The sequence below is a fragment of the Bos javanicus genome, chromosome 5, assembly GCF_032452875.1.
Source record: "Bos javanicus breed banteng chromosome 5, ARS-OSU_banteng_1.0, whole genome shotgun sequence".
Taxonomy (NCBI): Eukaryota; Metazoa; Chordata; class Mammalia; order Artiodactyla; family Bovidae; genus Bos; species Bos javanicus.
This window is the reverse complement of record NC_083872.1, coordinates 57,239,845-57,251,991: the sequence shown is the minus strand read 5'-3', so window position 1 is coordinate 57,251,991 and position 12,147 is coordinate 57,239,845. Positions and strand designations below refer to the sequence as shown.

Sequence of the window (12,147 nt, the reverse complement as noted above, 5' to 3'; positions counted from 1 at the left end):
ATTTGAGGTTATTGATATTTCTCTTGGCAATCTTGATTCCAGCTTGTGCTTCCTCCAGCCCAGCGTTTCTCATGATGTACTCTGCATATGTTAAATAAGTAGGGTGACAATATACAGCCTTGACATACTCCTTTCCCTATTTGGAACCAGTCTGTTGTTCCAGGCCCAGTTATAACTGTTGCTTCCTGACCTGCATACAGATTTCTCAGGAGGCAGGTCAGGTGGTCTGGTATTCCCATCTCTAAGAATTTTCCACAGTTTACTGTGATCCACACAGTCAAAGGTGTTGGCATAGTCAATATAGCAGAAATAGATGTTTTTCTGGAACTCTCTTGCTTTTTCAATGAACCAGCGAATGTTGGAAATTTGATCTCTGGTTCCTCTGCCTTTTCTAAAATCAGCTTCATGACCCAGATAATCACAATGGTGTGATCACTCACCAGTGATCATATTCCAGATATCCTGGTATGTGAAGTAAAGTGGGCCTTAGGAAGCATCACTATGAACAAAGCTAGTGGAGGTGATCGAATTCCAGTTGAGCTATTTCAAATCCTGAAAGATAATGCTGTGAAAGTACTCAATATGTCAGCAAATTTGGAAAACTCAGCAATGGCCACAGGACTGGAAAAGGTCAGTTTTCATTCCAATCCCAAAGAAAGGCAATGCCAAAGAATGCTCAAACTACTGCACAATTGCACTCATCTCACATGCTAGTAAAGTAATGCTTCCCTGGTAACTCAGTGGTAAAAAAAAAATCCATCTGCAAAGCAACAGACATGGGTTTGATCCCTGGGTTGGCAAGATTCCCTTGAGTAGGAAATGGCAACCTGTTCTGGTATTCTTGCCTGGGAAATCCTATGAACTGAGGAATCTGGTGGGTGAAGTCCACAGGGTCACAAAAGTCAGACACGACTTGCAACTAAACAACAAATGCCTGTAATACATGATATAAAGGGTAGCAATAGTTTGAAATGGGAATACACTACAGTTATCAGTGGCAGTAATAGCCTTGAATAAGATACTTCTCTAAAAATATAACCAAGAACTGGCAGTTTGTTCTCTGTAGAGAGGGAAGGGTGAGGAAATGGGAGTTAATATCCCTAATTTCTTCCTGAAATAATTATTACCTGACTCAGACTTGGCAGAATTCAGCCTCTTGAGACTTCTGTTCATTTAATGATTGTTTTACTCCAGAGAAATAGAAGCAGATCATTATTCTCAGCCAGAAAGTCAATCTGTGCTTCTCTAGGATAGCCTACCACAGTCTTTGGGGAAGTCATTTAACCTCTTTTGGTCCTTAATCCCAACTCCTAAAACTCAACATTCAAAAAACTAAGATCATGGCATCCGGTCCCATTATTTCATGGCAAAAAGATGGGGAAACACTGGAAACACATGACTTTTTCTTAGGCTACAAAATCATTGCAGATGGTGACGGCAGCCAGGAAATGGAAAAGATGCTTGCTGTTTGAAAGAAAAGCTATGACAAACCTAGACAGCATATTAAAAAGCAAAGACATTACTTTGCCGACAAAGGTCTATCTCGTCAAAGCTATGGCTTTCCCAGTAGTCAGTCATGTATGGACGTTCAGAGTTGGACCATAAAGAAAGCCGAGTGTCGAAAAATTGATGCTTTTGAACTGTGGTACTGGAAAAGGCTCTTGAGTTTCTTGGACTGCAAGATCAAATCAGTCAATCCTAAAGGAAATCAGTCTTGAATATTCATTAGAAAGACTGATTTGATGCTGAAGCTTCAACACTTTGGCCACCTGACAGGAAGAACTGATTCATTAGAAAACACCCTGATGCTTAAAAAGATTGAAGGCAGAAGTGGATGACAGAGGACGTGATGGATGAATGGCATCAATTCAATAGACATGAGTTTGAGCAAGCTCTGGGAGTTGGGTGGACAGGGAAGCTTGGCATGTTGCAGTCCATGGGGTCACAGAGTTTTAAACAACTGAGCAACTCAGAAACTTCACTGTTCTTATGACTTCTAGTTATCTGTATTGTGTTTTTATCACGACTGGCTAAACTCCAGTTTGCCTGGAGCAGTTCTGATTTCATTTATTATTGTAGCACAATTAATGGCTACCCTAATCAGAATTTATAGATTAATATATCTGTATGTCTAAGAGCACAGCATGTGTACTGTCTATAGTCAAAAATCTCTCCTTCATGAGGCACCTTCCTTTAAAAAAATATTTAACCTGGGCCCCATGCACTGGGAGTGAGGAGTCTTAGTCACTGGACTACTAGGGAAGTCCTAGTATCTTCACTTTTTTACAAAGTACTATCTGAATACATATTGGGCCTCACCTGGCCTCTGTGGCAAGCATTTCACATCTGTTACGTCCAACCCTGTACCAAGCTATTACATGACAAGAGGCCAGATGAGTCCCAATATGTTTTCAGAAAGATCATAGGTCAGAGGAGAGGATAATTATTAAAAGGGAAACCTGCGGCATTAAACCTCTTTAACTGAAGCTGAGGTCTTAACAGTTACAAATAAATGTGTTTTTATTTCTAGAGCTTTTGTCCCCACAACCCCGAAGAGATCAAGCACCCACTGAGTTCATCCAACAAGAAGCCATAACTTTATTAATGATAGAAACAGTACAAATTTCAAACCCAGCTGCAGTTACTCTTTTGAAACACCAAAAAAAGGTCCTCTTTTCAGATGGTTACATTGTTAATTCCTGTAAGAGAAAAGAGATCATCAGAAGTGGTTACAGGCAAATTCAGAGAATACAGGTCACTAAAATCCAAGAAAACTCAGAACAGGTTCTGGAAAGAGGCTTCTTAATTGGCTGATATTAAGCACAAAAACTAGTCACCCACAATTGGTCAGGGCAGCGGGAGTCAAAGAATAAGCTTGGATACTTACCATAATAGCATTTACAATATCATTACTGTTGTTCTTTAGGGCTCTGACTGCCTTTGCTCTCGACACATTTGCTTGTGACATGACCAATTCTATGTCCTTAACTTCCACACCTGTTTCGTCAACCTAAGATAAGGAAAAAATACTTAATAAACTAAAGGCAAGAACAACTTCAAGAGTTGTCAGGCATCTCCTGAATCTACAGACAGTACTTAACATTAAGTCAAAAGCTACTTAACTCATGGAGTTCAAGAGCCTAAAACCATGTAGAACACACTCATCAATACAAACATGGTATTATCTTGAAAGGATTTAAGGCACAAAAGGTTTCCTTATATACCTCTTCCTCTTCACTCTCCTCTTGTACAGTTGGAGTCTGTGTGTTTTCTTGGATGTTTGAGACAGCTTCACCTTGAACTTTGAATTTCTCAGCAGCTGCTAACTGTGCTTGCTGAGATAAATCCTCAATCTATAGGACAGAAAGTACAGATTCAAATGAGTAGATCAATTGCAGTAAATCAACAAAATGGTATCTTTCCCAAACTCTCACTCTGAATCTAACTAACTTAAATCTAAATCACATTAACTTACCACCTAGCTTTAAATGGCTTGATCTCACTCAGATTATACTGATATCTCCCTGTAGACAAAGAAATAGCTTATGTCTAAAGCAGTGGTCCTCCACTGGAGGGTGATTTTGTCCCCCAGGGGACATCTGTCAAAAGCCTGGAGATTTTGTTGGTTATCACAACTGCAAGTGATACTGCTTAATGGATAGCCCATCTACAACAAAGAATTATTTGATCCAAAATGTCAACAGCATTGAGGTTGAGAAATCCTGGTCTACAGTAATTCTCAAGAAAACTTTCCTTACCTTGGCTTCCCCAAAAACAATGTAGGTATCTGAAGCTGGGCTCTTGTACACATCTGGTTTTGTGATGACAAAAAGGATATTCTTAGATTTCCGGATAGTGACTCTAGTAACCCCTGTAACCTGTCGAAGACCCAGTTTGGACATAGCCTAAAGAATAAAAAAGAACAGTTGTCAACTTCTTTAGAAGCAGCTTCAGGAAATAAACTCAACAAAACTACATTCTAAGCAAAGACTTTCTGTGGGCAAAGAAAAGTTTATACAGGAATATATCATTGATTCCCAGGCTTCCTGCCACTACCCTGAGTTCCACTACAGACTCCCCCTTTCCAAAGTTGCTTCATCAGAACCTTTAACTCTTGTTTATAACTTCAATTCTTACCTTCCGTGCCTTCTTTTCACTCCGGCTCTGTTTTGCTTTACTGACTGGTTCTTCATCGATTTCAGCTGCTGCTGCCAGCTAAGAAAATCAAATAGCTATGAGTAAACTGGAATGTAAAACCTGGATACCAAAATCCCCATGTGGTTTTCCCTTTACAAAAGTTCACAGCTCCAAACGCATAAGCCAGCTTTCTCTGATTAACACTGGTTCACCAATGTTTCTCTGACCCAAGTACTTACATTGGTAAGTTAAGATAATACCCACCTGAGCTTGTTGTGTGGTTGCCTGTGTAGAATCCTGTTCCTCAAGCTCTGGGACTGATTCATCACTATCAGATTCTGTTCCAGACCCTAAAATAACAAATAACTTTTACATTTTATAGCAAAGATTACAAGAGGCACCTCACCATGGCTTGCCCAGACCAAAAGTCACTGGTTTATACAGTATGATAGCCTGTAACTTAGTCAAAAACTAGTGTGTACACATCCATTAAAGACCCAGCCCCAGAAACACTAGACACAGCTGAGCATTTTATATAACTGTTACTTTTTCTTCAAGTTCTTCACTTCTCGGCACAGACAAATACCAATGATTTATGCAATGCCAAATTCTACCCAATAGCCCATCCATCTTAGAAAGGTTCTGGTAGGCAAGGTGCCTCCAGGTATACTTCAGTGAAGACCGTTAAGATGACATTGTGGAGGCGGTCTTGAGGGGAGGGACACTTTCCCCTCATCCTTTAAACTGGGTTGGGGGAGGCCAGAAGCAGTTGTGTACACATTTAGCTTTATTTTCAAACTGCTAACCCTAGCAATTTGATCTAATCAACACGACCCAAATAGTCTCAAAATGCTGATCTATAGTTCTAATAGTCACTTCTAGATAATTGTCCTATGACCTCATCCATTTCTTCCAAATGTAACTCATATATTTAAATTTCCCTCAATTCAAAGGCCAAGCATCAATGGACTACTGAGGGTAAAAGCATACACCTCCACCATTCTCAGGCTAGGAAAAATAATAGGTCTTGGAGGAAGAGTCCCTGGGCACTGGTTATTACTAAGTTTAAGATATGAAGAAATTCAAGCAGTTCTACATTTCCCAATATTTTAGCAAATCCCAGGCCCAGGGACAAGGTTAGTGATGTGGTAGAGATTAGAGCAAATTAAAGGTCTAGAAGGTCTTGGTTTTCAGTGTCAGATCAGGTAGGTAAGGAAGATGATGGACCCAGAGTTAGTCTGGACCACATTACACAAGATAATAAACACATAATGGACTATCTGAGGCGAAAACCAAGATTCTGTCTCACATGCCTAGAGTTTCTGCATTTAAACTTATTCTATGCCCAAACACAAACAGGTATACTGGAAAAAGCGGCGCATCCTATGGTTAGTATTGGTGGGTAGCCCGGGAGGGTTGTGGGCAACACACCATGCACACGGCAAACCAAGGCAAATACCCTTATTGTTCTTCAGAACAGGCTGCTTGGCAGAGGGGGTTGGGGCAGGGATCCCAGCAGGTTTGGGGGTGGGCATGTTGACGAGGACCGGCTGGAAAGGCACTCCCCCCGAGATTGGTTCCGGGGGAATCAGAGGCGGCAGCTCATCCTCATCAGCAGGGGCTGAGGGCTTACAGGGTGATTCCAGCACCAGCCCAGGTGAGGACGGCAGAAATTGCTGTTTAGGAAGCAGAGGGGGAACTGGGGAGGAAGCAAGAGGCAGAGAGACTGACGGGGTAGGTGCTGGAGAGACAGACACTAATCCAGCTTTAGGAAGGCTCTTCTCTGGGGCAGCTGTTGCTGAAGGGGTAGATGTCTCTGACTCAGAAGGAGGAGGCAAGGGGCCCTCTGGGGAATGGAAAGAATCTTTGCCCTTTAAGGGAGAGACAGGGAGGGCTTTTGGAGAAGAACCTTTCTGAGTAGAGACTGTCAGTAGAGGAGCTGGAGCCACTGCAGGAAGGGGTCCTTTAGTACCATTCTGAGATGAGGGATCTGGGCACACAGGTGGTGAAATAGAACTATTCTTGGCTGGTGGACCTTTCTGAGTGGGAGTTGTGATGACTGGTGCACTTTCTGGAGCTGAACCATCAAGCACTGCTTTGAAAGCTGTGGGGCCTTTCTTTATTGGGGGCCCTTTAGATGCCTGAGGGGCAGTGGACCCCAAGGGACATGTGACTGAAACTGGGGAAGTAGGGGCCTCTTTGGGAGAGAGAGGAATCACAGTTGGGGGAGCAGGAGCCTCTTTGGAGGATGAGGTTGCTGGGGCCCCTTTGGGGACTGGGGCCTTTTTTGGAGAGGGAGGAATTACAGCTGAGGGAGTGGGCACCCCTTTGGGGACTGGGGTTCCTGTTGCTTTTTTGGTGGAAGGAGTCACGGCTGGGGAAGTAGGGACTTCTTTGGTGTTTGGAGTTGCTGAGGCTCTTTTGGCAGCCAGAGTCCCTTTGGAGGAGGGAGAAGCCACAGCTAAAGGAGTGGGAGTTTCTTTGAGTGATGCTGCTGCTGAGGCCTCTTTGGGGGAAACAGGAGCCACAGATGGGGGAGCAGGGTCTCCTGTGAGAGGTGGGGTTGCCAGACCCCTTTTGGGGGGAGAAGTCACAGCAGAGGGAGTGGGGGTTCCTTTGGGTGATGGAGTTGCTGGGCCCTTTTTTGGAGATGGAGGAGTTACACCTGGGGGAGTGAAATCCCCCTTTGGAGGTGGGCTAGCCGGGGCTTTTTTGGGAGATGGAGCAGTCACAGGTGGAGGAGTGGAATCTCCCTTTGGAGGTGGGCTAGCTGGGGCTTTTTTGGGAGATGGAGTTGCTGGGCTCCCTTTGGGAGATGGAGCAGTCACAGGTGGAGGAGTGGAGTCTCCCTTTGGAGGTGGGCTAGCTGGGGTTTTTGGGAGATGGAGTTGCTGGGCTCCCTTTGGGGGAGGGAGCAGTCACAGGTTTTTGGGAGATGGAGTTGCTGGGCTCCCTTTGGGGGAGGGAGCAGTCACAGGTGGAGGAGTGGAGTCTCCCTTTGGAGGTGGGCTAGCCGGGGCTTTTTTGGGAGATGGAGCAGTCACAGGTGGAGGAGTGGAATCTCCCTTTGGAGGTGGGCTAGCTGGGGCTTTTTTGGGAGATGGAGCAGTCACAGGTGGAGGAGTGGAGTCTCCCTTTGGAGGTGGGCTAGCTGGGGCTTTTTTGGGAGATGGAGTTGCTGGGCTCCCTTTGGGGGAGGGAGCAGTCACAGGTGGAGGAGTGGAGTCTCCCTTTGGAGGTGGGCTAGCTGGGGCTTTTTTGGGAGATGGAGTTGCTGGGCTCCCTTTGGGGGAGGGAGCAGTCACAGGTGGAGGAGTGGAGTCTCCCTTTGGAGGCGGGCTAGCCGGAGCTCTTTTGGGAGATGGAGTTGCTGGGCTCCCTTTGGGGGAAGGAGGAGTCACAGGTGGGGGAGTGGAGTCTCCCTTTGGAGGTGGGCTAGCCGGAGCTCTTTTGGGAGATGGAGTTGCTGAGCCCCTTTTGGGGGAGGGAGGAGACACAGGTGGGGGAGTGGAGTCTCCCTCGGGAGATGGGGTAGCTGAGGCTCTTTTGGGGGCCTGAGGCCCTTTGAGGGAGGGAGGAGTCAGAGCTGAGGGAGAAGAAGTCTCTTTGGGAGGTGGGACTGCTGGGCTCTCTTTGGGGGAAGAATGAGTCACAGCTACGGGAGTGGAGTCCTCCTTTGAAGGTGGGTTAACTGGGGTTCTTTTGGAAGAGGGAAGAGCCATAGCTGGGAAAGTGGGAGCCTCTTTGGGAGGTGGGGTGGCTGGGGTTTGCTTTTGGGAAGGAGTTGCTGGGGCTCCTTTTGGGGAGGAAGGGGTCACAGCAGGAAGGGGAGTCTCTTTAGGTAATGTGGTTGCTGAGCTCCCTTTGGGGGAAGGAGGAGTCATAGCTAGGGGAGTGGGAGCCTCTTTGGGGGAAGGAGTTGCTGGGGCTCCTTTGGGGGTGGAAGGGGTCACAGCTAGAGGAGTAAGGGTCTCTTTAGGGGATGGGGATGCTGGCCCCTCCTTGGGGGAAGGAGCCATAGGCGGGGGAACAGGAGCCTCTCTGGAGGATGGGGGAGTAGGGGAATGCTTCTCGGCTAGTGATCCTTTAGAGACATGAAAAGGAAGATCCGCCTCTGGAAAAGAAGCTTCAACTGGAGAAATAGTGAACGAAAGATTTCCAGCAGGAGTATCAGGGATAGCAGGTACACTTTTAGAAGCAGAAGGGGCAAGAGTTAAGGGAGCAGTAGCTGAACCCTTCTTGGTTGGAATTCTTTTAGGCTGAGGAGACACAGTAGTCCCTAAAGGAGATGGGGAGTCAGCTAGGTACATTCCTTTGGAAGATGCAGTAATAGAAGCACCAGAGTCCTCAGTTGGGTACCCTTCAGAAGCAGAAGCCATAGGTGCCAATGGTGAGGTTTGAGAAATGCCATGAACTTTCTTTTCACCCTGAGGAGCACCAGTTGGAGGCAGAGGGGTAGAAGACTCAGACTTGGGAATTTCAGGGACCTGTGCCATAGGAGCTAGAGAAGCAGAAGCATTCTGGGAAGATAAAGTCACTACTGGAGCCATAGGGCAACTTTCAGAGGTTGGAGGCATCAAAGGTGAAGTATTAAGAGTGGAAGGACTGGCTGCAGTTGAAGGAGTGGAAGGACCTTTGGCAGTTGTAGGAGCCACTCCATCAATGGCAGCACTTTCCAAAGGAAATGCAGCTACAGTTGGGGTAGTGAAAGAACTTTTGAGAAGCAGATTAGTTGGGTCTGGGCTTGTGTAAGAACCTGTCTTGATTACAGAGATTGGGGAGTTAACACTCAAAGAAGAGGGAGTAGTACTGGCTGGCTTCACTACAGGGAGAGGCTCTGGGTAGCTTTTTGTTGCTAGGGTGGCTTCAGGAGAAAGAGCTATCTCTGGAGAAGATGATGTACTTTGGGGAGAGGGGGCATCTTTAGGTGCTGCCAGGGCTGCTGTACTAGGAAAATCTTTGAGAATGAGAGAGGCTGTAGGAGATAATGGACAAGAGGCAACTATATTTGAGGAGGCTAGGTCAGTGACAGCAGAGATGCCTTTGTCAGCAGACATAGCCAGAGAGGAAGTTGGAGTCCCCCCTGGAAAAGCAGTCACAGCAGTAGGAACCACCTCATTTCTGGAAGGAAGGGGAGGAATTACAGATCTCTGAGAAGTGTAAGAGGCATCTGCAGAAGAATGATCTACAAAAATAGTATCTTCTATGGGATCTGACAGAATATTAGAACTTGAAGTTTGGACAGGAGAACTCTGATGTAAAGGTGTAAGATGAGAGTCCAGAGAAGTGAGGAGAACTGGAGGGGACTCAGCAGCCACAGCAAAAGACTGAGTTGAAAGAGATGAAGCAGTGGGTGGGCTAAGCGGTCCCTTTAGGCTGAGGCTTACAGGGTTTTGTGGAGCAGTCAGAGCTGAGGAAACAGAGACACCTTTGACTTGAGGGGAAGGGATGGCTGGGGGAGTGGCGGGTGTTATCTGAGAACATGAGGCTAGTTCAGACTGAATAGAGGCCAAAGGAGTTACAAGATGGGAAGGGATAGCACTGACTATACTTGGAGGGTTGGGGGTACCCTTTGGATTAGGAATTACTTGAGAGGGAACTTGACTAGGAGAGGGCTTTGGTTCTAAGAGAGCAACTGGAGCTGACGGAGATGTCACTGACCCCGACTCAATTACGGCAACTGATGGAGGTGAACTAAGAGCATTAGGGGGATAGTCAGAGCTCTTCTGAACTGAGTGGGGAGCCAAGGCCACCAGAGCCAAGGGAGCTGAAGAGGAATGAGCACCTTTCAGAGTTGGAGTTATCATGGGAGAGGCCAGAGCTAAGGCAGCTGGGGAGATGGGAGGCCCTATTAGGTTTGGTAAGAAAATGGGGGTGTCAGTGGGAGGGGCAGCTCCCAAAGGCAGGGCTGTCCCATGGGGTGACTGGAGAAAAGGAGCTTCAAAAGAGGTTGAGGCAATGGTAGAGGGAGAAAGGAATGGGGAAGGCTGGTCAGGGGTTGCCAGAGGGCATTGTTGGGAGGCCAGGGAACAAGGAGGGGTAGGTGTAGGTTTAGGCTGCCCTAAAGCAGCAGTGACACTCAAGGAGGAAGACACAGGAGGCACAGCTGGAAAAGAAAAGCAAAAAAAAAAAAAAAGGCGGGGAGTGAAGGAGGAAAGGGAAGGAAAAAAACAAGTGAGTTATACAGCCCAACTTAGTACAACAGGCCTCATACAAGAAACACTGGAATTTTAAATCTGAGAATGAAAGTCACCACGCAGGATTAGACAAAGGTGACAAGCAACAGCAATCTTCCCTAAACATACTTCAGTGGTCAAGTAGAATACATCATTCTTCTCCTTTCCCAAATCTACTAAAGTAAGTAAACCCCTTTAGGGTGAAGAACAGTCTAAGACCAGCCTATTAGTCTCCAAATGGGGAGCACAGGCCCAGGAATAAGTTGGCAACAGTAGGCTTCCTACCCTTTCCCAGTTGTGCCCTTCTCTTCCCTCCTCAAAGGAACCCTAAGACTTTCTCACAGACCATGGAATCACCAATACCAAGTTCTACTCTATCCACCCAAGGGGCATGAACTGAAACAAATGTTGAAAACTGGAACAAGGAAGCTAATGAGTGGCAATAATGATGGAGAATCAGAGCTGAATGAGAAACACAGGTCTCTTAATGCTCAGGCTTCAGAATACTCAATATTAAATACTAAGTCACTGAGCTTCCCTATACTTCATTTTACTCACCCAAATCAAACAAAAAACCAACCACAAAAGCATGGCCTCTACAGTCTCTAAGCAGTGTTAGCTCTTCAGACATCAATCTGGATGAATTAGACCACGAGTAACAGAGCTTAGTCACAAGGGTAGGAACTGTATTATGAAACTGTAATCCAACTGGTCAAACCAGACTGTGGTTCTATTTTGAAAGTAGGGAATACAAGTGGAGAGAATACACTGGGTCCTCACCCCTTAATCTGGACGAGTATGCCATTGTGCCAAAACAGGCACTACTTAGCACCACACTGAAGCTATGCAAAAGATCCTAAATGACTGCTCAACACCTAGAAGGGAGTATTAGTATTATTTTTTAAAAAAGCGTAGAGCATCCAAATTCAAAGATCACTCAATCAAGAGTATCCCACTACAAAGGTAGGCTCAAACCAGTCTTTCCTGGAAACTTGGTAGCTCAAAGTCTTTATGACTACAGTGCAAACGCTCTCAAACATATTAATCAGAATTTGAAACTTAGAATGTTTTCTTCTCACTGAACCTCAAAACTCCAGTATAAGGCCCAAATTACTCGCTTTAGACACCATAACGTATTTCCTGAGTCAGTTTCTATACTAACTCTAATAATTATTTATAGTTATGTATTAAAAAAACAAAAACAAAAAAACCCCGAGTATTCACCACAGGCACTTAATCTAATCTACAGTGCAATCTCAAAATACTCAGGTATAAGTTTAACAGCTGTGAGGACTGCTTCAGAAGCAAACAGCATTAATTTTGAAGCCTGATTCAGATTATTCAAAATTCATCTGAATTTCAGTCCCCACACTTGTAAAATCAAGTTGAGACTCTCTAAAGTTTTGTCTAACTCTGAAACTGCAGAATCTTCAGAAACCAGTCCTTTATTTTGTAACCTTCCTTAAGTCCCAGTAGTTCAAGGATTTCATATAGCTCATTCCCCAACTCAAGAGGCCCCCTCCTTTTTCTTTTCAAGCAGCTGTATTAATCCGTTCAGCTGCTAAATCAGACAGGTGGGGAGGGAGAACCTTAATGCTTTCAACTATTTTAATTCCAGGAGATAGAAACTGCCCTTAAGTGACAGGTGGAGTTAAAAAAAAAAAAGAATTACCATGGGGGCGGGGAGAGGTGAGAATGGAGGTCACAGCCTGAAGATTCCCTTCATTTACTTCTGCACAACTGAACAGCAAGAAGACTACCATAAAAGTTTTTTCACTACCCCCCTCAGGTTTTGTAGCGATGTATTTTAAACAGAATTCAAACCTTGCATTTA

At 45.4% G+C, this 12,147-nt stretch overlaps 1 protein-coding gene across 5 annotated transcripts in view; it reads right to left on the bottom strand.

Moving 5' to 3' along the window:
• Positions 1-2,578: 2,578 nt before the first annotated feature.
• Positions 2,579-12,147, bottom strand: part of NACA (nascent polypeptide associated complex subunit alpha) — an 11,102-nt gene continuing 1,533 nt past the window's right edge. For 2 of the 5 annotated variants that reach the window (XM_061416799.1, XM_061416800.1), the window contains 6 exons: positions 4,402-4,487; positions 4,138-4,215; positions 3,759-3,905; positions 3,225-3,353; positions 2,888-3,010; positions 2,579-2,699 (listed from right to left, as the gene is read on the bottom strand). In XM_061416799.1, the coding sequence (XP_061272783.1) occupies positions 2,685-2,699; positions 2,888-3,010; positions 3,225-3,353; positions 3,759-3,905; positions 4,138-4,215; positions 4,402-4,487 (578 nt within the window). In that variant the 3' untranslated portion in view covers positions 2,579-2,684. Of the gene's footprint in view, positions 2,700-2,887; positions 3,011-3,224; positions 3,354-3,758; positions 3,906-4,137; positions 4,216-4,401; positions 4,488-5,596; positions 10,244-12,147 lie in introns of those variants that run through there. The other 3 variants (XM_061416795.1, XM_061416796.1, XM_061416797.1) reach the window with 2 other exon arrangements.